At 42.9% G+C, this 24,064-nt stretch overlaps 1 protein-coding gene across 1 annotated transcript in view; it reads left to right on the top strand.

Annotated features, from left to right (window-relative positions):
• CDC45 (cell division cycle 45) overlaps nt 1-24,064 on the top strand; it is a 170,498-nt gene that overhangs the window by 111,515 nt on the left and 34,919 nt on the right. Inside the window, exons 14-16 of the mRNA XM_053701933.1 lie at nt 4,784-4,922; nt 5,160-5,243; nt 6,387-6,505. Coding sequence (XP_053557908.1) covers nt 4,784-4,922; nt 5,160-5,243; nt 6,387-6,505 — 342 coding nt within the window. The remainder of the gene's footprint in view (nt 1-4,783; nt 4,923-5,159; nt 5,244-6,386; nt 6,506-24,064) is intronic.

The following is a 24,064-nucleotide window of genomic DNA, read 5'->3' as shown; positions in this document are numbered from 1 at the left end:
CCTGGAACAAAAGCAAGCAGGCCAGGAAACCTGCTGCTGCCCCAAAGACAGCATGAACCGAGAGCCCCCGATCCGGGACCGGATCTAGTAGGGGGCAGACTCTCTCTCTTCGCCCAGGCCTGGGCAAGAGATGTTCAGGATCCCTGGGCACTAGAGATCATATCTCAGGGATACCTTCTAGACTTCAAATTATCTCCCCCAAGAGGGAGATTTCATCTGTCAAGGTTGTCAACAAACCAGATAAAGAAAGAAGCGTTTCTACGCTGCGTACAAGATCTGTTAACAATGGGAGTGATCCATCCGGTTCCGTGGTCGGAACAAGGACAAGGGTTCTACTCAAACCTGTTTGTGGTTCCCAAAAAAGAGGGAACTTTCAGGCCAATCTTAGATTTAAAGACTCTAAACAAATTCCTAAGAGTTCCATCGTTCAAAATGGAAACTATTCGGACTATTTTACCCATGATCCAAGAGGGTCAGTTCATGACCACAGTGGATTTAAAGGATGCTTACCTTCACATACCGATCCACAAAGATCATCACCGGTATCTAAGGTTTGCCTTCTTAGACAGGCACTACCAGTTTGTAGCTCTTCCATTCGGATTGGCTACGGCTCCAAGAATCTTCACAAAGGTTCTGGGTGCCCTTCTAGCGGTACTAAGACCGCGAGGGATTTCGGTAGCTCCGTACCTAGACGACATTCTAATACAAGCTTCAAGCTTTCAAACTGCCAAGTCTCATACAGAGTTAGTTCTGGCATTTCTAAGGTCGCATGGATGGAAAGTGAACGAAAAGAAGAGTTCTCTCTTTCCTCTCACAAGAGTTCCATTCTTGGGGACTCTTATAGATTCTGTAGAAATGAAGATTTACCTGACAGAAGACAGGTTAACAAAACTTCAAAATGCATGCCGCGTCCTTCATTCCATTCAACACCCGTCAGTAGCTCAATGCATGGAGGTGATCGGCTTAATGGTAGCGGCAATGGACATAGTACCTTTTGCACGCCTACACCTCAGACCGCTGCAACTATGCATGCTAAGTCAGTGGAATGGGGATTACTCAGATTTGTCCCCTACTCTGAATCTGAATCAAGAGACCAGAAATTCTCTTCTATGGTGGCTTCATCGGCCACACCTGTCCAGGGGAATGCCATTCAGCAGGCCAGACTGGACAATTGTAACAACAGACGCCAGCCTACTAGGTTGGGGCGCTGTCTGGAATTCTCTGAAGGCTCAGGGACTATGGAATCAGGAGGAGAGTCTCCTTCCAATAAACATTCTGGAATTGAGAGCAGTTCTCAATGCCCTTCTGGCTTGGCCCCAGTTAATAACTCGGGGGTTCATCAGGTTTCAGTCGGACAACATCACGACTGTAGCTTACATCAACCATCAGGGAGGGACAAGAAGCTCCCTAGCAATGATGGAAGTATCAAAGATAATTCGCTGGGCAGAGTCTCACTCTTGCCACCTGTCAGCAATCCACATCCCGGGAGTGGAGAACTGGGAGGCGGATTTCTTGAGTCGCCAGACTCTTCATCCGGGGGAGTGGGAACTTCATCCGGAGGTCTTTGCCCAAATACTTCGACGTTGGGGCAAACCAGAGATAGATCTCATGGCGTCTCGCCAGAACGCCAAACTTCCTCGCTACGGGTCCAGATCCAGGGATCCGGGAGCAGTTCTGATAGATGCTTTGACAGCACCTTGGAACTTCAGGATGGCTTATGTGTTTCCACCCTTCCCGCTGCTTCCTCGATTGATTGCCAAAATCAAACAGGAGAGAGCATCAGTAATTCTAATAGCACCTGCTTGGCCACGCAGGACTTGGTATGCAGATCTAGTGGACATGTCATCCTGTCCGCCTTGGTCTCTACCTCTGAGACAGGACCTTCTGATACAGGGTCCATTCAAACATCAAAATCTAACTTCTCTGAAGCTGACTGCTTGGAAATTGAACGCTTGATTTTATCAAAACGTGGTTTTTCTGAGTCGGTTATTGATACCCTGATTCAGGCTAGGAAGCCTGTTACCAGAAGGATTTACCATAAAATATGGCGGAAATACCTATACTGGTGCGAATCCAAAGGTTACTCCTGGAGTAAGGTTAGGATCGCTAGGATATTGTCTTTTCTACAAGAAGGTTTAGAAAAGGGTTTATCAGCTAGTTCATTAAAGGGACAGATTTCAGCTCTGTCCATCTTGTTACACAGACGTCTGTCAGAAAATCCAGACGTCCAGTCCTTTTGTCAGGCTTTAGCTAGGATCAAGCCTGTGTTTAAAGCTGTTGCTCCACCATGGAGTTTAAACTTAGTTCTTAACGTTTTACAGGGTGTTCCGTTTGAACCCCTTCATTCCATTGATATAAAAATGTTATCTTGGAAAGTTCTGTTTTTAATGGCTATTTCCTCGGCTCGAAGAGTCTCTGAGTTATCAGCCTTACATTGTGATTCCCCTTATCTGATTTTTCACTCAGACAAGGTAGTTCTGCGTACTAAACCTGGGTTCTTACCTAAGGTAGTCACTAACAGGAACATCAATCAAGAGATTGTTGTCCCATCCTTGTGTCCAAATCCTTCTTCAAAGAAGGAACGTCTTTTACACAATCTGGATGTAGTTCGTGCCCTCAAGTTCTACTTGCAGGCAACTAAAGATTTTCGCCAAACTTCTTCCTTGTTTGTCGTTTACTCTGGACAGAGGAGAGGTCAAAAAGCTTCTGCTACCTCTCTCTCTTTTTGGCTTCGTAGCATAATACGTTTAGCCTATGAGACTGCTGGACAGCAGCCTCCTGAAAGAATTACAGCTCACTCCACTAGAGCTGTGGCTTCCACTTGGGCCTTTAAGAATGAGGCCTCTGTTGAACAGATTTGCAAGGCTGCAACTTGGTCTTCGCTTCATACTTTTTCCAAATTTTACAAATTTGACACTTTTGCTTCTTCGGAGGCTATTTTTGGGAGAAAGGTTCTTCAGGCAGTGGTTCCTTCTGTATAATGAGCCTGCCTATCCCTCCCGTCATCCGTGTACTTTTGCTTTGGTATTGGTATCCCAGAAGTAATGATGACCCGTGGACTGATCACACATAACAGAAGAAAACATAATTTATGCTTACCTGATAAATTCCTTTCTTCTGTTGTGTGATCAGTCCACGGCCCGCCCTGTTTTAAGGCAGGTAAATATCTTTTAAATTATACTCCAGTCACCACTTCACCCTTGGTTACTCCTTTCTCGTTGTTTCTTGGTCGAATGACTGGGACTGACGTAGAGGGGAGGAGCTATATGCAGCTCTGCTGGGTGAATCCTCTTGCATTTCCTGTTGGGGAGGAGTTATATCCCAGAAGTAATGATGACCCGTGGACTGATCACACAACAGAAGAAAGGAATTTATCAGGTAAGCATAAATTATGTTTTTGGGCACTCCAATGATGTTGCAGCTCTGAAATATGGCCAAACTGGTGGCAAGTGGCATCTTGGCAGCTGCACGCTTGACTTTTCTCAGTTCATGGGCCGTTATTTTGCGCCTTGGTTTTTCCACACGCTTCTTGCGACCCTGTTGACTATTTTGAATGAAACGCTTGATTGTTCGATGATCACGCTTCAGAAGCTTTGCAATTTTAAGAGTGCTGCATCCCTCTGCAAGATATCTCACTATTTTTGACTTTTCTGAGCCTGTCAAGTCCTTCTTTTGACCCATTTTGCCAAAGGAAAGGAAGTTGCCTAATAATTATGCACACCTGATATAGGGTGTTGATGTCATTAGACCACACCCCTTCTCATTACAGAGATGCACATCACCTAATATGCTTAATTGGTAGTAGGCTTTCGAGCCTATACAGCTTGGAGTAAGACAACATGCATAAAGAGGATGAGGTGGTCAAAATACTCATTTGCCTAATAATTCTGCACTCCCTGTATAGCGTGGTTATTCTTTTTCCAAAAGTAATGAATGCAGCTGTGTACTCCTTCCATTTATGAAGAAAAACTTAAATTATGCTTACCTGATTTTCTTTACTTTAGATGGAAAGAGTCCACAGCTCCCCACCCATATTTTTTCTGTGGGGTGTCTTATTTTTTTTATTCTTCTGGCACCTTTTCACACTGGTATTTCTTCTACTGTTCCTTGTTCCTCAGCAGAATGACTGGGGGATGAGGGAAGTGGGAGGAGTATTTAAGCCTTTTGCTGGGGTGTCTTTGCCTCCTCCTGGTGGCCAGGTTCTTATTTTCCAAAAGTAATGAATGCAGCTGTGGACTCTTTCCATCTGAAGAAAAGAAAATTAACAGGTAAGCATAACTTAAGTTTTTTTACTTGAACTGTGAGTTTCAAATGCAGGCTTGCCATATCTTTATAGGAACAATATCTGTACTTCAGTTATTATAACAGATGTATCTCATTCCTACATATTTTTTGTTGCTCTCAAATGTCAGTCAGTGGTGGTTCTGTAAAATATAGTTAAGTCAGATTACGCAAGGAGTTGATAGTTGCTACTTGAAATACTTTTCTTTGTATTTATTACTAAATTTATAAAGCAATATCTGAATACCCTACAATTTCACAGCCCCTAGCTCTGTATTTCTATCTGTTCAAAGGTTCCACGTTTTTCTTGGTGACTTTAAACATGTGTTTTCTATTATGTACTGTCACTCAATAGATATGAGCAAATGCAGTTCTATTGAATATCCGTTTCAAGAAACACAATTTTAAAAGTGATAGAACTGAACATTTTAATAAAAATGATAGTCTGCTCTTGTCCCAATGGGAAAATATTGAACCTTTTACATTTCGTGTGTTCTTGCAGAAGTAATCTGGATAAATTGCACCTTGGATTGGAGATGGCTAAGAAGCTGCTGCGTGCAATTCAACAGACTGTGGCTAGCTGTATCTGCACTAATCTCATCCTCTCTCAGGGGCCTTTCCTGTACTGCTATTTAATGGAGGTCAGTATTTGTCTTGTTATGTAAACCCACTGGCTCCTAGAATTTTACCCCTGACACCTAACTTTGTATATAGAAAATAACCCAAATACCACTATCTGGCTCCTAAATATTCTCACTGGCTCCTCATTTTTAAACAGATTTGTCAACCCCTGCTTTGAATGCAACTTAATTATTTATAACTGTACATGATGTAAATTGTCAGCAGGTGGTGCTCTTACCGCACATTTCTTTTTCCAGGGTACTCCAGACGTCAAGATGTTCTCCAAACCTGTGTCCCTCTGCTTGCTCTGTAAATACTTGCTGAAGTCGTTTGTGTGCTCGGTGAGTAATAACATGTGCTGTTTTGCCTTTACTGAGTCAGGGATAAAATGACATAGTAATATAGGTTGAAAAATACTAAAGCCCATCAAGCTAAATTTTTCATACAATGCTTTTACTACTGTTGATCCAAAAAAAGGCAAAAAAACATCCAGATTGAAGCTCTTTCCAATCTTACTCCAAAGTGGCAATCAAATTTCTCATTAAATCAACAAGCTACTATACTATCTATTTCTCTATACCCTGCTTCTAAAATCATCTAATGAATCCCAGTCATTGTCTGGGTGATTTAAAGAAAGATTAAGTGCTGGGTGTGTGCATTCATTCGTTCATTCATATGTAAAACAAATGCTAAATATGGCAGTGGCACCTTTTTGTTGAAAATCATACCTAGGTAGGTTTAGAAGCAGCAATACACCACTGGGAACTGGCTGCATATACACTGGCTCATCCAATTTGTATTAGTCTATCTCCCTGTAATGCATTGCTGCTCCTTCAACAAAGGATACCAAGAGTGTAAAGTCAATTTTGATAAAATATATATATATATATATATATATATATATATATATATATATATATATATATATATATTTGTTTAAAATGTTTGTTCCATCTAATTTTTGTTGCATGTTTTCTTTCTGAATTTATACATAAAAATAAAGCACATAAGTTTCAGTAAACTTTTAAAAAGAAAATGTAATGTCATTTTATCTGCTAAATAAAAATAGCTTTCCTGTTAATTTAAACTTAAAGGAACAGTATAGAACAATTTTCATTTATATTTAAAGAAGAAAAAAAAATGTTACCGTGACCTAGCTAGCCATACTGCAGTCACTAATGCTTTTGGCCATATCTGCACTCATTGCTGTCTACTGTGTTCTGCATGGCATTCTAGATAATCACTTACTTTCTCTAACGTCACTCTTCTAAATATTTCCCCTAATCATTTTCTCCCCTTATCACCTCCTGCCAATCTCCTCTACAGGGCTTGTAATCCTGGAAGGGTCATGGGCCTAGTGGAAAACATTTTTGACTGTTATATATTTTATTTTTTTAACAGGAAAACTGAAATTTATTTTACAGCTATATTCTGTGCAATAACCTGTCTACAATTCTTTGTGTGATTTTGGTTATTTTTTTAAGACTAGGAATAAGCGCTGTAAGCTGCTTCCGCTTGTGCTGGCAGCTCCTTTGGATGTTGATATGGGCACTGTGATCATGGTGGGAATCCCTCCGGAAGCAGAGAGTTCAGACAAGAAGAAGTGAGTTTGTCTGTAGTGTGACAAATCGCATTGTAAACATGTGTGACCGTAATTACCTGAAGCCTTAATATAGTATGATTTAAAGTCAGTGTGTCAAGAGTAAAAGGCAACACAAATCCCTGACCTTTTTATTGTTAATGTTCCGCATTTATATCCTTTATTTTAAATCAGGGTGACCCCTCTACATAGCTGTTATCCTGCAAATTGCCAGTCAATCTTTTTAAAGAATTCTGTCATTTGCTCTCCGACTGATGATTTAATGTTTTATATACTATTTTTAATTTGGGTTTAGAAAGTTTGTGTCATCAAGGCGGAGAGGAACTTTTAGGAAATGACTCAAAATTCCTAAACCCATATAAAAAGTACGAATAATAAAATACAAGATTGTATCCTCTTTAAATATGTATAAGTATTTTATTAACTAACTTAAAAAGTTGAGTTGTACCAAATATGCCCAGTGTCAGAGACTGCACCACCTGGTGTTACATAATAGTTCCCAATTATTTAAAATAATCAGAATGTAGCATTGATTTCTAAAAAACATTCTTCCATTGTACATGAGTAACAGGTGGACATTCTGTCCTCTTGTCATTAGATTTCTAGCCGTCGTTAGCACCAGAGTGGGAAACTCTGCGACGGCTCAGAGCCGTCGTTAGCACTCAAAGGGTTAATGGGTATTTTCTCTGCAAGCAAGGATTAGGGCAATGCTTTGTCAATGAAATCCTCTTTAGTAAGAGTAATGGTGGCTATTAGCTTTTGGAGGTCGGTGAGGTAGTCCTTTCCCTCCAACACTTTATGCTAACTCCTATATGGAAAACCAGAGTTGGTTACTCTGCTTTTCCTCTTCTCCAGGTCCCTGTCAGAGGTCGTCTGAATCTGTCAGACCTAGGATTCGATGTCTGCCCCACAGCTGAAGCTTTATGGTCTCTGTTAGAAGCTGGTGAAACTGACAGACCTCGAGCTGGTGGAAGAAAGAAGACTTTTAACAGAGAGTCCTGTACCCCTGCCCTCATGGCTTGTTGTTTAATAGGGCATATGGAGGGTGAGGGGACTTTTCATATTTTATTAAATCCTCATGTGTGGGTGGGCATTGAGGAGCCATAATTTCTAATTTATGTGCTTAAAATTCCCTCAGTGCTGGTGGTGTCTCTTCAACTAAATATCAGAGACCTCCACATGCCGTTTATCAGAATGAGGGTTAATTTACATGAGATCGCAGTTACGGTGTTCTGTGCAGTCAAGGACCTCTTTCACTGCGTATACCACTTGGCGACTTATTTCACTATATGTAGAGATCATTTGTGATCACATTAAGGATTTGGCACATCAAGCTGTACCGTTATGTCCCTGGATCTCCCGTTTTGACAGCGTGTGCAGGGAGTTGTATGTGGGACTTGGTCTTTACTGAGTATTTTTGGCAAGATCAGCTTGCACACTGTTATACTACGCAGCTACTTGAGATGCCGACATAGGGGACTGAAAAATAAGGTTGTATACTTTTTATACCTTAGGGGGACATAAAACCACATTTTTTTTTTTTTTTTTTCTTTTTATTTTTTTTTCTCTCTCATGATTCAGATAGAACATACAATTTTAAAATACTTTCCAATTTACTTCTGTTATCAAATATTCATCGTTTTCTTGCTATCCTTTGTTGAAAAGCAGTGTAGTAAGCTTATGTGTGTGCACGTGTCTGCAGCTCTATATGGCAGCAGTTTTGCAACAATGTTGTTCATTTACAGCTATGCATGCTGAGACAATGGAACTGCGACCATTCCGATCGGTCACAACAGATAGATAGTTCTGGCGAGAGACTTGCTCTTTTGGTGGCTCTGTCAGGATCACCTGTCCCAAGGCACGTGCTTCTTAGGACCATCCTGGGTGATTGTGACTACGAATGCCAGTCTATCCGGCTGGGGAGCGGTTTGGGGTGCCAGCAAGGCACAAAAGGGGCTGTGTACTCGGGCGTACACTCTTCCGATCAATATCTTGAACTTTGGGCAATCTTCAATGCTCTGAAGGCTTATCCCAGTTTATCAGATTCCAATTGGACAATATAACATCGGTAGCCTACATCTCTCATCGCAAAGGAGCTTCTCGTTCCTCCCTGATGGTTGAAGTTTCTCAAATCCTAGAATGGGCGGAGGCCCACAACTGTACGCTGTTAGCGAGCCACATTCCGGGTGTGGACAACTGAAAAGCAGACTTCCTCAGCAGGCAGTCCTTTCACCCGGGGGAATGGTCTCTCCACCCGAGGTCTTTGCAGAGATATGCAGCAGATGGGGGATGCAGAGATAGACCTCATGCCTCCCGTCTCAATGCCAAACTACCCAAGTACAGGTCGAGATTGAGGGATCCTCAAGCGGTTCTAATAGATGCCCTAGCGGTTCCATGGAGGTTCAGACTCATATCTCTTTCCTCCATTACTTCTTCTCCCTTGTGTGGTGGCCCCCATTAAACAGGAGCAAGCATCAGTGATTCTAATTGCTCCATCCTGGCCTCAAAGGACTTGGTTCGCGGATCTGGTGGGATGTCCTCATCTCCTCCATGGAGGTTACCTTGTCGCAGGGACCTGCTGATACAGGTTCACTTCCTTCATCAAAATCTAGATTCTCTGAGGCGGACTACGTGGAGATTACTGGCTTAGTCTTAGCCAGGAGAGGTTCCTCAGAGTGTCATCGACACTTTGATTCAAGTTCGTAAGCCAGTTACTTGACGCATCTACCATAAGGTGTGGCGAACTTAGATGCACTGGTGGGAGAAGCGTCATTTTTCTTGGCATAAGGTTAAAGTTGCCAGAATTGTATCTTTTCTCCAGGATGGACTGGAGAAGGGTCTATCTGCTAGTTCCCTGAAGGGATAGAGATCGGCCCTGTCGGTGTTGCAGAAGAGATTAGCTGAGCTTCCGGATGTACATTCCTTCGTTAAGGCTCTGACTAGGATCAGACCTGTGTTTCGAAAGATGGCTCCGCCATGGAGTCTCCATCTTGTTCTTTGTGTGTTGCAGCAGACTCCCTATGAGCCCATTAAAGGTTTTGGAAGGTTTTGTTTCTATTGCCTCTGCTCGCAGAGTCTCCAAGATTTCTGCTTTGCAATGTGACCCCCTCCCCTTACCTTGTTTCTCATGCCGATTAAGGCAGTTTTACGTACTAAGTTTAGTTTCCTTCCTAAGGTGGTGTCAGATCGCAAAATTAATCAATCCTTCCTTGTGTCCCACTCATTCTTCAGCAAAGGAACGTTTGCTTCACAATCTATATGTGGTTCGTGCCTTGAAGTTCTACCTTCAGGCTACTAAGGAGTTCAGACAATCTTCATCTGTCATCTATGCGGGTAAGCGTAGGGGTCAGAAGGCCACTTCGTCTTCCCTGTCTTTCTGGTTGAGAAGTGTCATCCGCCTAGCTTATGAGACGGCGGGACAACGGCCTCCTGAGGCTCATTCCACTAGAGCACTTGCTTCTTCCTGGGCTTTTAAGAACAAAGCCTCAATGGATCTGATTTGTAAGGCTGCTACCTGGTCCTGCTACCTGGCTGCTTTTTCTAAATATTACAAGTTTGATGTGTTTGCTTCGGCTGAAGCGGCTTTCGGGAGGAAGGTTTTGCAGGCCGTGGTTCCCTCAGATTTGGTTCCGCCTCTTTTTTTTTTGTTCCCTCCCGTTATTCCTTCAGTGTCCTCTGGAGCTTGGGTTTTTTCCCAACAGTAAGAAGTGAAGACGTGGACTCTCCCTCTCTTATGGAAAGAACAAAATCTATGCTTACAAGATAAATTCCTTTCTTTCCTGGCAGGGAGAGTCCACAACCCCGCCCGTTAGTTATTCTTTGTTTGGGCGGCTCCCTTTTTGTTTTTCTTCTGGCACCTTTATACCCTGATGTTTCTCCTACTGGAAATATTCTCACTCTAGTTCAGGAGGGTCAGGGTGGGACTATCATTATCCTGAAGGATGCTTACCTTCATTTTACTCTCCTCTGGGATCATTTTATATCCTACAGTTTGTTTTTCCTGGACAAGCTCTTCCTTTTTGTATTCCTTCCTTTCGGCCTATCCTCAACTCCCTGATTTTTTTTTTGGAAGGTTCTAGAGGCTCTGTAGGCTGTAGCCAGATATCTAGGATCTGCAGTAAAACCGTACTTGGACGATATTTGGTTAAGGCGCTGTATTGTATTTTTTCAAAATCTTTCAGATTGTCTGTTGATTCTCTGATTTCTTGAATTGGAGTTCCTTGGCAAATACCAGGATAGTGGAGTTGATAATAGACTTGATCTCCATGCTGATTTTTTTCTCGGAAGTCAGAATCTGCGCTCTTCTTTCTTTCTGTCTTCCTTTTCAGTTATCTTCTGCCCCTAGGTGGTGCTAATATGAAGGTACTTGTCCTAATAATGAGCTCCATGGACATTTATTCCTTTTGTTCGATGCCATCTGAGATTTTACAGTTATGCATACTTAGACAATGGTTCAAGGACTATGTGGTCCTCTTTTGGAGGATAGTCCTAGTGACTTATTAGGACCATCTATCCCAAGACATATGTTCTGGAGTCCATTTTGGGCAGTTCTGACTATGGATACCAGCCTTTCTGGCATGGGAACAGTTTTGGGTCTCTTATGAGTTCAGGGATTCTGGACTCAGGCGCAATCTGTTTCTTCCATATTAGCATTGAGAGCAATTTTCAATGCTCTGACAGCTTAACCTCCTCTGAATGGGTTTGTTTTTTCGTCTTCCATAGGTCAGCCTCTCATCAGTTCGTTTTTCCCCTTCCAGGGAAGAACTGGGCGTTCCTTAACAATGGAGGAGGTGTCTTGCTCCCTTCGGTGGGTGGAGTTCCTCTCTACTTCTTTGTGCCGTTCTCATCCCAGGTGTGATCTAGGGATTCCCTTTGTGGGGGCTGCAACTAATGCTACTCCGTAGTCTAGCTCAGGGGAGTAGGCTTCCATCTGGAGGTCTTCTCATTGATACCCTCAGGTGGTTGGTTCTGGAGTTGGATTTGATGGCATCTCATTAAAATCCAATCTTCCCAGATACAAATCTGGTTCGGGGGATCCTCTTATGGTTCTGGTGGACGCTCTAACGTTCCTTGGGATTTGGACTTGATCCGGTTTCTAGCAGTTTGCTTCTTTCCTTGGTGATAGCCGATTTGGGACTGGGTGGAGATGATGTCCTTTCCTTTAGGTTTAGGATAGAGAAATTGCGCTTTTTGCTGAAGCAAGAGCTTGCTACTCTGGAGGTTCCGCGATTCCTAAGCTTGATAAGGTATATGAGGACAGGGTGGTGCCTCAGGCCTTCCGGGCTCCTGTTAAGATGGCTAATATTATTAAGAATAAATGGGAGCGATTAGGTTCTTCCTTTTCCCCTTCTTCCTTTAAGAAACTGTTCCCCGTTTCGGACTCTCAGCTTGAGCTGTGGGGTACTGTCCCTAAGGTGGATGGTGCTATCTCCACGCTCGCAAAGCGGACAACTAGTCCCCTCGAGGATAGTTCGTCGTTTTAAAGAGCCCATGGATAAAAAGTTGGAAAACATGTTAAGGAAGATGTTTCAACACACAGGGTTTGTTTTCTCCTGTTAAGTGTAGTCAGTCCACGGGTCATCCATTACTTATGGGATATTAACTCCTCCCCAACAGGAAGTGCAAGAGGATCACCCAAGCAGAGCTGCTATATAGCTCCTCCCCTCTACGTCACACCCAGTCATTCTCTTGCACCCAACTAATAGATAGGATGTGTGAGAGGACTGTGGTTATTAAACTTAGTTTTTATATCTTCAATCAAAAGTTTGTTATTTTAAACGGCACCGGAGTGTGTTTTTTTTCTCAGGCAGCATTTGAAGAAGAATCTACCTGAGTTTTTGTGTATGATCTTAGCGGACGTAACTAAGATCCATTTGCTGTTCTCGGCCATTCTGAGGAGTGAGGTAACTTCAGAACAGGGGACAGCGGGCAGGTTCACCTGCAAAGAGGTATGTTGCAGTATATTATTTTCTAAGGAATGGAATTGACTGAGAAAATACTGCTAATACCGATATAATGTAAGTACAGCCTTAAATGCAGTAGTAGCAACTGGTATCAGGCTGATATGTATGTATGTTTACACTTAAGTATTTCTGGGGAATGGCACTTCACTGGGAAAATACTGTATGCATATAACTTTTAGCCTAACTTGCAGTGTGAGCGACTAGCAGCAGGCTTTTAATGACATTTCATAAATTAGATTTTAAACGTTTGCTGGCATGTTAAATCGTTTAATTATCTGAGGTACTTGGTGAAAAATTGTTTTGGGCGTTATTTTCCACATGGCTGTCGTTTGTTTTGAATTAAAACAGTTTACTGAGCTTCCCTCACTGTTGTATTGTGAGTGGGAGGGGCCTATTTTGGCGCTTTTACTACGCATTAGAAATTCAGTCACAGTCTGCCTTCTCCCTGCATGATCCAGGACGTCTCTACAGAGCTCAGGGGTCTTCAAAACTAGTTTTGAGGGAGGTAATCACTCACAGCAGACCTGTGAGACTGTGCTTTGACTGTGATAAAAACGCTTATATTTTCAATTGTTATCCGTTTTTTCTGATATTAAGGGTTAATCATCCATTGCTAATGAGTGCAATCCTTTGCTAAATTTATGCATTTACTGTGAAAATTTGGTTTTTATAACTAATCCGGTTCATTGTTATTCAACTGTGACAGTTTTTTTGTGTGTTTCTTAAAGGCACAGTAACGTTTTGCATATTGCTTGTAAATTCAGTTGAAAAGTATTTCCAAGCTTGCTAGTCTAATTGCTAGTTTGTTTAAATGTGTCTGACACAGAGGAATCTCTTTGTGCAATATGTTCAAAAGCCAAGGTGGAGCCCAATAGAAATTTATGTACTAATTGCATTGATGCTACTTTAAATAAAAGCCAATCTGTACATGTTAAGCAACATTCACCAGACAACGAGGGGGAAGTTATGCCGACTAACTTGCCTCACGTGTCAGTACCTGCATCTCCCGCTCAGGAGGTGCGTGATATTGTAATGCCAAGTACATCAGGGCGGCCATTACAAATCACTTTACAAGACATGGCTGTTATGACTGAAGTTTTGTCTAAATTGCCAGAACTTAGGGGTAAACGAGATCACTCTGGGGTAAGAACAGAGTGCGCTGATAATGCTAGGGCCATGTCTGATACTGCGTCACAATTTGCAGAACATGAGGACGGAGAGCTTCATTCTGCGGGTGACGGATCTGATCCAAATAAACTGGATTCAGACATTTCAAATTTTAAGTTTAAGCTGGAAAACCTCCCGTGTATTACTAGGGGAGGTGTTAGCGGCTCTGAATGATTGTAACACAGTTGCAATCCCAGAGAAAATGTGTAGGTTGGATAAATATTTTGCGGTACCGACGAGTACTGACGTTTTTCCTATACCTAAGAGACTTACTGAAATTGTTACTAAGGAGTGGGATAGACCCGGTGTGCCTTTCTCACCCCCTCCTATATTCAGAAAAATGTTTCCAATAGACGCCACCACACGGGACTTATGACAAACGGTCCCTAAGGTGGAGGGAGCAGTTTCTACTTTAGCTAAGCGTACCACTATCCCGGTGGAGGATAGCTGTGCCTTTTCAGATCCAATGGATAAAAAGTTAGAGGGTTACCTTAAGAAAATGTTTGTTCAACAAGGTTTTATATTGCAACCCCTTGCATGCATTGCGCCTGTCACGGCTGCGGCAGCATTTTGGTTTGAGTCTCTGGAAGAGACCCTTGACTCGGCTCCATTAGATGAGATTACACACAAGCTTAAAACCCTTAAGCTAGCTAATTCATTTATTTCTGATGCCGTAGTACATTTAACTAAACTTACGGCTAAGAATTCCGGATTCGCCATTCAGGTGCGCAGAGCACTGTGGCTAAAATCCTGGTCAGCTGATGTAACTTCTAAATCTAAATTGCTTAACATACCTTTCAAGGGGCAGACATTATTCGGGCCCGGTTTGAAAGAAATTATCGCTGATATTACGGGAGGTAAAGGCCATGCCCTGCCTCAAGACAGAGCCAAACCAAGGGCTAGACAGTCTAATTTTCGTGCCTTTCGTAACTTCAAGGCAGGAGCAGCATCAACTTCCTCTGCTCCAAAACAGGAAGGAGCTGTTGCTCGCTACAGACAAGGCTGGAAACCGAACCAGACCTGGAACAAGGGCAAGCAGGCCAGAAAACCTGCTGCTGCCCCTAAGACAGCATGAAGTGAGGGCCCCCGATCCGGAAACTGATCTAGTGGGGGGCAGACTCTCTCTCTTCGCCCAGGCTTGGGCAAGAGATGTCCAGGATCCCTGGGCGTTGGAGATCATATCTCAGGGATATCTTCTGGACTTCAAAGCTTCTCCTCCACAAGGGAGATTTCACCTTTCAAGGTTGTCAACAAACCAGATGAAGAAAGAGGCGTTTCTACGCTGTGTACAAGACCTTTTACTAATGGGAGTGATCCACCCAGTTCCGCGGTCGGAACACGGACAAGGGTTTTACTCAAATCTGTTTGTGGTTCCCAAAAAAGAGGGAACCTTCAGACCAATATTGGATTTAAAGATCCTAAACAAATTCCTAAGAGTTCCATCGTTCAAAATGGAAACTATTCGGACAATCTTACCCATGATCCAAAGAGGTCAGTACTTGACCACAGTGGATTTAAAGGATGCCTACCTTCACATACCAATTCACAAAGAACATTACCGGTATCTAAGGTTTGCCTTCCTAGACAGGCATTACCAGTTTGTAGCTCTTCCCTTCGGGTTGGCTACGGCTCCAAGAATCTTTACAAAGGTTCTGGGCTCTCTTCTGGCGGTACTAAGACCGCGAGGAATATCGGTAGCTCCGTACCTGGACGACATTCTGATACAAGCGTCAAGCTTCCAAACTGCCAAGTCTCATACAGAGTTAGTACTGGCATTTCTAAGGTTGCATGGGTGGAAAGTGAACGAAGAGAAGAGTTCTCTCTTACCACTCACAAGAGTTCCCTTCTTGGGGACTCTTATAGATTCTGTAGAAATGAAAATTTACCTGACAGAGGACAGGTTAACAAAACTTCTAAATGCTTGCCGTGTCCTTCATTCCATTCAACACCCGTCAGTGGCTCAATGCATGGAGGTAATCGGCTTAATGGTAGCGGCAATGGACATAGTTCCTTTTGCACGCCTGCATCTCAGACCGCTGCAATTGTGCATGCTAAGTCAGTGGAATGGGGATTACTCAGATTTGTCCCCTATGCTGAATCTGGATCAAGAGACCAGAGATTCTCTTCTATGGTGGCTCTCTCGGCCACATCTGTCCAGGGGGATGCCCTTCAGCAGGCCAGACTGGACAATTGTAACAACAGACGCCAGCCTACTAGGTTGGGGTGCTGTCTGGAATTCCCTGAAGGCTCAGGGATCATGGACTCAAGAGGAGAGTCTCCTTCCAATAAACATTCTGGAATTGAGGGCAGTTCTCAATGCCCTTCTGGCTTGGCCTCAGTTAGCAACTCTGAGGTTCATCAGGTTTCAGTCGGACAACATCACGACTGTGGCTTACATCAACCATCAGGGAGGGACAAGGAGTTCCCTAGCGATGATGGAAGTATCAAAGATAATTCGCTGGGCAGAGTTTCACTCTTGCCACCTGTCAGCGATCCACATCCCAGGCGTGGAGAACTGGGAGGCGGATTTCCTAAGTCGCCAGACTTTTCATCCGGGGGAGTGGGAACTTCATCCGGAGGTCTTTGCCCAAATACTTCGACGTTGGGGCAAACCAGATATGGATCTCATGGCGTCTCGCCAGAACGCCAAGCTTCCTTGTTACGGGTCCAGGTCCAGGGACCCGGGAGCGGTCCTGATAGATGCTTTGACAGCACCTTGGACCTTCAGGATGGCTTATGTGTTTCCACCCTTCCCGATGCTTCCTCGTTTGATTGCCAGGATCAAACAGGAGAAAGCATCGGTGATTCTAATAGCGCCTGCGTGGCCACGCAGGACCTGGTATGCAGATCTAGTGGACATGTCATCCTGTCCACCTTGGTCTCTGCCTCTGAGACAGGACCTTCTAGTTCAGGGTCCTTTCAAACATCAAAATCTAATTTCTCTGAAGCTGACTGCATGGAAATTGAACGCTTGATTTTATCAAAGCGTGGATTTTCGGAGTCAGTAATTGATACCTTAATACGGGCTAGGAAACCTGTTACCAGGAAAATTTACCATAAGATATGGCGTAAATACTTACACTGGTGCGAATCCAAGAGTTACTCATGGAGTAAGGTTAGAATTCCTAGGATATTGTCTTTTCTACAAGAAGGTTTAGAAAAGGGTTTATCTGCAAGTTCTTTAAAGGGACAGATCTCAGCTCTGTCCATCCTTTTACACAAACGTCTGTCAGAAGTTCCAGACGTTCAGGCTTTTTGTCAGGCTTTGGCTAGGATTAAGCCTGTGTTTAAGACTGTAGCTCCACCGTGGAGCTTAAACTTAGTTCTTAACGTTTTACAGGGTGTTCCGTTTGAACCCCTTCATTCCATTGGTATCAAGCTGTTATCTTGGAAAGTTCTGTTTTTAATGGCTTTTTCCTCGGCTCGTAGAGTCTGAGTTATCAGCCTTACATTGTGATTCTCCTTATCTGATTTTTCATTCAGATAAGGTAGTTCTGCGTACTAAACTTGGGTTCTTACCTAAGGTAGTCACTAACAAGAATATCAATCAGGAGATTGTTGTTCCATCATTGTGCCCTAACCCTTCTTCAAAGAAGGAACGACTTCTGCACAATCTAGACGTAGTCCGTGCCCTGAAATTTTATTTACAGGCAACTAAAGATTTTCGCCAAACTTCTTCCCTGTTTGTCGTTTATTCTGGACAGAGGAGAGGTCAAAAAGCATCTGCTACCTCTCTCTCTTTTTGGCTTCGTAGCATAATACGTTTAGCCTATGAGACTGCTGGACAGCAACCTCCTGATAGGATTACAGCTCATTCTACTAGAGCTGTGGCTTCCACTTGGGCCTTTAAGAATGAGGCCTCTGTTGAACAGATTTGCAAGGCTGCAACTTGGTCTTCTCTTCATACTTTTTCCAAATTTTACAAATTTGACACTTTTGCTTCTTCGGAGGCTGTTTTTGGGAGAAAGGTTCTTCAGGCAGTGGTTCCTTCCGTATAAAGATCCTGCCTGTCCCTCCCGTCATCCGTGTACTTTAGCTTTGGTATTGGTATCCCATAAGTAATGGATGACCCGTGGACTGACTACACTTAACAGGAGAAAACATAATTTATGCTTACCTGATAAATTCCTTTATCCTGTAGTGTAGTCAGTCCACGGCCCGCCCTGTTTTTTATGGCAGGTCTAAATTTTAAATTATACTCCAGTCACCACTGCACCCTATAGTTTCTCCTTTCTCGTTTGGTTTTCGGTCGAATGACTGGGTGTGACGTAGAGGGGAGGAGCTATATAGCAGCTCTGCTTGGGTGATCCTCTTGCACTTCCTGTTGGGGAGGAGTTAATATCCCATAAGTAATGGATGACCCGTGGACTGACTACACTACAGGAGAAAGGAATTTATCAGGTAAGCATAAATTATGTTTTTCAGCCGGCACCAGCCATAGCTGCAGTTACCGGAGCTGTGACATATTGGTGTGAATCCCTGTGTGAAATAGTGGAGGGGTAGACTTCCATCAAAGAGATACAGGATAAGATTAAGGCGCGCTGAAGGTCGCCAATTCTTTCATCTGTGATGCCAATATGCAAATTATTTGCATAAACGCTAAGGTGTCAGGTTTTTCTGCTTTAGCTCGCAGGGCTCTGTGTCTAAAGTCTTGGTCTGCGGACATGACCTCTAAGTCGAGGCTGTTGTCCCTGCGTTTTCAAGGAAAGATTCTGTTCGGTCCAGGATTGGATTCGATCATATCCACGGTTACGAGAGGCAAAGGAGCTTTCCTACCGCAGGATAAGAAGGCTAAGCCTAAAGGATCTACTTTTCGTCCCTTTCGTGCGGACAAGGCCCAGTGCCAGCAGCCCGCTGCGATAGCGGACCAGTCTAAGGAAACTTGGAAGCCGGCTCATTCTTGGTACAAGTCTAAGCAGAGCAAGAAGCCCGCAGAGACAAAATCGTCAACCGGTCTCCGGACCGAGTAGGGGGCAGATTATCTCTATTCTCAGAAGCCTGGTTGCAGGACATTCAGGACCCTTGGGTTCTGGAGGTTGTCGCCCAGGGTTACAGGATAGGGTTCAGATCCCATCCGCCCAGGGGCAGATTCCTTCTGTCAAACCTGTCTTCAAGACCAGAAAAGAGAGAGGCCTTTCTAGAGTGTGTGAGGGATCTTTCCTCTCTCTGGGTTATCGTACCAGTACCCCAAGCAGAAAAGGGGTCTAGGGTACTATTCAAATCTTTTTGTGGTTCCAAAGAAGGAGGGCATGTTCCGCCCGATTCTGGACCTAAAGTGTTTAAACAAGTTTCTGAGTGTTCCATCGTTCAAAATGGAAACGATCAGATCTATTCTGCCCCTAGTTCAAGAGGGAACGTTCATGACAACTGTAGACTTGAAGGACGCTTACCTTCATGTGCCAATTCACAGGGACCACTTCAAGTTCCAAAGTTTGTGGCCTTCCCCTTTGGTCTGGCAACGGTCCCGGGAGTCTTCATGAGGGTTCTGGGGGCGCTACTTGCAGTGGCCAGAGGCATTGCTGTGGCACCCTATCAGGACGACATCCTAGTCCAGGCGCCGTCGCTCAGTCTCAAAGAAGATCATTCGAGGGCTCTTCTTCTGCTCCAAGCTCACGGTTGGAAGATTAACTCAGGGAAAGAGTTCCCTGGTTCCCAGCAACAGGGTGGAGTTCCTGGTGGTGCCTTGGGGGTTCAGCCTAGCTTACATTTTTCTACCGTTACCACTTCTACCACGTGTAGTGGCACGCGTCAAACAGGAGCGAGCTTTGGCCATTCTGATTGCTCCATCGTGTCGGCAGAGGACGTGGTTTGCGGATCTGGTGGATCAGGGTAACCTCTCTGCCGTGGAGGTTACCCTGTCGCAGGGATCTGCTGGAACAGGGTCCTTTTCAACATCAAAATCTCGATTCTCTGAGGCTGACTGTGTGGAGATTAAACGCCTAGTCCACAAGAGTCCACAGCTGCATTCATTACTTATGGGGAAATAAGAACCTGGACCCACCAGCCAAAGGCTTTAAATACTCCTCCCACCTCTTCTATCCCCAAGTCATTCTTTGCCTTTCGTCCCAGGAGGTTGGCAGAGAAGTGTCAGAGGTTTTTTTATTATACTTTTAAAATTAAATTAAATTTATTTTTATATTTTGTCTCTTATGGAGGGTGCTACCCTTCGACATGAGACGGGAGTTTTAAGCAGTCCGGTAGGTCTCTCGGCTGAAGGCCTGGGCAAAAGTGAGAGCCCGGAGATGCAGTGGGAGCTTTCCCTGCGACACCATCCCGACTCGTATTCACAGCTCCTTTTCAGCACTTGGTGTTGCCGAACTTCGCTACCTGCTGTCCTCTCTCAAGTCCATGGTGGAGGCGCTGCTACTAATTCGTCACACTTGAAGGGCCGTGTTCCTGTTCCACGGCGTGGATTCCGGTAAGATCATTTCATTTTATTACGTTGCTATAATGTAACTTGTTATGACAGTTCAGTATGGGCCTCATTGAGGCTCCTTCTGCTTCGATCTGGGAATCAAGGGATTATCTTCCTTATCGGGGATTAGTGAACGGGATGGGGTTGTTTATCATATTTCTTATGTGATCACCCTGCTTGCAGGATTTTGGGCTCTGAGGCTGAGACATGTATCGTTTTGCTAGACTTGACCTTGAGTTATGATTTTCCTTTTCTTAGACTTGCTAGTTTGTTCTGGGGCCTAGTTTTGCCGCCTTGTGAGTGGCGCGCTTTTTGGATTTCGCAGGGCATCTGGTAACCGTGCTTGTTTACGCTTGGGTGGGTCTTCTCTCCCTTCCGCATTCCTGACCGAGTGGCGACGGAGGAAAGAGTCTGCTCCCTAAGCCCTGGTCATAGGAGGTGGTGTCAGGTACCAGTTTCTTTTCCAAATTGCGTTGTTATATTTAAAGTCTTAGCCATGGAGGATTCTAATGCAGAGACTATTTTCATATCTGATTCGTCCTCGGATGAGGACTGTAAATTGGTCCTGTTATCGCAAGTCTGCCAATCTTGTCTCTCATGCCTGCATGGTGTGCCGGGGGACCATGGACCTTCTGAGCCGTCGGCTCCTGGGGGCCCCTGGACCTTCTGAGCCGTTGGCTCATGGGGCTCTGTTCCTCAGGAGGTGCCTTCCCAACCTCACACCCTTTTTTTACCTTTGCGGGTGACTCCGATATTAATGTTTCCTCCGCGCAGGGTGGATTTTTTACCCCGGAGATGGTGGGACATTTTCGTTTTAATATTTTAATGGCGTTGATTCGCCTGCAGGATCCTGAGGTTTTGTTGCAGTTATATGCTTGTCTGCCTATCCCGGGTGTTCAGACCGTGAATGGCATCATTGTGTTTCCCCCAGGGGTGATTGTGCCCCCATGTTCGTTTCGCTACAGGATTGTGCGGCTGCGCGTCCTATTGCGACGTCTGTTTGATTTATTGGGGGATCCTTTACTGTATCATCAGGGATCTTCTGAGGGTTCTGTGCGGTAGGCTAATGGGGTACGTTTTTCCCCGGTTAGTCTAATGCGAGCTTTCCCTGTCGTTTTTCTGAAAGCCAAGGTCTCTGTCAGGTACTACAGAGACCTGTTTACTTCTGGGCGGATGCCTGTGGGTGCCTTTTGTTTGTGTTTTTTATCCGGTCTGGATTATTTACTTCTAGTTTTTTTCTTCCCTATGGGAATTCTGGGATTGCTAGACTTACTTTCTTTTATAGATATTGTTCCCGGATTTTGTCTGGCGTTACTTGTGTGCTTGTTAGTGACGCATGTTTTGCCTGGCTGGTCCACTTGTTCAGTTGTTAGTTTAAAAAACAAAACAAAAAAAAACACTACACTAAAACTTATATTTAGACCTGGGGGTCTGTATGTCGGAAGCGCTTGGGCTGGTCTGTGACAGTTCTGCTTCAGATATAGGGCCGGTGGTGTATCACTGTGTTCCTTTGCAGCCTCGGTGGAGGGCTGTAGTCCTTTGTTACTTGTAGCGGGTCTGACATTCGAGCGTTTTTTTTTTACTCGTGGTCATGGTCTAGTTTGTTTGATACTTGGACTCTTTAGGGGTCTGGCACAACCTTGAAGGATATGTGGCGTAGTGTTTCTCTCCGTCGTTCCTGCAGTAGGAGGTTGTGGGATTGATCTCAGGCGTAAGGCGCCTGTCTTCTGATATGAAGTATCCTGCTGTCTGCTATTTCTCCACGGCGGTCGTCGTTTCTCAAGGGTCCTTCAGAGGTGGTTGTTTTTACTATCTTCGCCTCTGGGAGCGTTTATGCTCGGGTTATGTGGTTCTCCTTTTTGCAGATGTTGCCACTATGGTTCGTAGGTCACTAAGTAGCCCCTTTTCAGGGTTTAGGACCAGGTTGACCTCTGTCCTCGGGACCGTAGGATTTATTGTTGCGGTTTCATCAGGTAGACACAATATATGTACAAGCCACAGTGAGAGTGAACACACAAAGCTATATGTGAACAAGGAATCCCTTACTCCTTTATTAGACTAAAAATTAGGGAAAGTGATTACACTGACTGCAGTGAACTGCAGGCAAGTAATTGTATACAGCTGCGCTGTCACAGAGACGGCTAAATGTGTGTAGTAAACAGACTAATATGCAGACCTCAGTGGGTGTGGGTTGAATATATAAATAAATAAATTAGCATTTAATAGATAAAATGAACACAACAAATTCAACACAGTTTTAAAACAAATACATCAAAGATAAAAGGTCACAGGAAAGAGCAACGTGTTTTGGCTGAGCACAGCCTTTCTCAAGCTTAATACTGATGCTGTATACCGATATTAATATTATATATATATATATATATATATATATATATATATATATATATATATATATATATATATATATATATATATATATATATATATATATATATATATATATATACTCTTTTTAAAGAGATTACAATTCGATGCATGTAGTACATGTATAGTAAACCTAAAACGTAAAAGTCAATATAAGTATCTAAAACAATTTATCTATGTGCTAAAATATTTGTAATAAAATGAATGGAGATACATAGTAGCGATCAAGTGAGTAGAGACTGGTAAAGAACTGACATCTAAAAATGTATAGAGTAAGATAAAATGGAGGGCAATCAAAATAAATTAATTTTATAGACCACACCTAAACATGAAGTTGTTCAAATTCATAATTCGAACTGTGGTATATAAATAAGAGGCATTTTGTAAAGTTTTACATGATTTTATAGCTGTGGTTTATAAGACATTTTATAGAAATTTTACATGATATTAACTAATTAATTTTACGGAGGTATCATTCATAGTTTAGTTTTTTTAGTTTTTTAAAAAACATTTTTAGGGCTACACATTGCTGGGTAAATAGATAATTAGTTAGGGTTCAAGCCTTGAAATAAAGGGCAATTTAATGAACTAAATATAAAACTATTTTAATTCATATTTCAAACTATGGTGTACAATTAAGAGATTATACAAGATTTGAAATAATTTGAAAATGCAATTACATGGAATCATTCATAGTTCTAATTAGTATTCGTTGCTGAATAAATAATTAGGATTTCTCCTTAGGACATATATATAGTATAAAAATATAGATGAAACATCCCACCTATATGTCTAAGAAATATAATGTAGAATTAAAATCTCCAGGGGATAATCTTTTTATTTCAGATGACAATTTAGATCTAATTCTAGATTTAGGCCCCTAGGAGTTGGGGAACCTAAATGGAAAATCCATTTACCTTCCCTTTTCATTATGGAGGTCACCTCCCCTCTAATGGTTGAAGATTTTATCAATACCCATAAATTTAAAGTGTTTAAGGCTCGCATTGTTACATATGGCAAAATGTCTAGGAACTGGAAGGTCTTTATTTCTTTCTTTATCGTGGTGCTCGATTGACAGGATGTGTTCTCTTATCCTGTCTTGTAGGGGTCTTTCTGATTCCCCCACGTACTGAGCTCCACATTTTACACTCAATGACATAAATTACATTCTTATCTATACACCTAATCATTTTTGGATTTTAAAGACTTCACCTGTATAATTAGATTTTATTTATTTCTTTTTCATTCCATGTTGGCATGATTTACAATTATGACATGGGTAAAAGCCTTTTAGATCTTTTCCCCATGGATCTTTATTCTTTTTATCTTGTTTTCGTTTTAAATCCGAGGGGGCAAGTCTCATCTTTAGATTTCTAGCCTTCCTGTAAACAATTTGGGGTCGCTTGGGTAAAAGGATACCTAACTTCTCATCTTTTTAAGGATGTTCCAGTGCTTTTTTAGAATTTTTTTCTATTATATTTTTATTTCCACTATATGTGGTAATAAATGGTAGGAATGTCGATCTATTACCCTGTTTTTTATTATTTCTAGTACTACTCTCTCTTAGAATTTTGTCTCTATCAAGATTACGTACGTTCTCTAGTATTATTTCTAGATTTTCAGTAGCATAAC

The sequence above is a fragment of the Bombina bombina genome, chromosome 2 (genome assembly GCF_027579735.1).
Source record: "Bombina bombina isolate aBomBom1 chromosome 2, aBomBom1.pri, whole genome shotgun sequence".
NCBI classification, from domain to species: domain Eukaryota; kingdom Metazoa; phylum Chordata; class Amphibia; order Anura; family Bombinatoridae; genus Bombina; species Bombina bombina.
The sequence above is the reverse complement of the archived record's forward strand: the minus strand, read 5'-3'. Positions and strand labels throughout refer to the sequence as shown.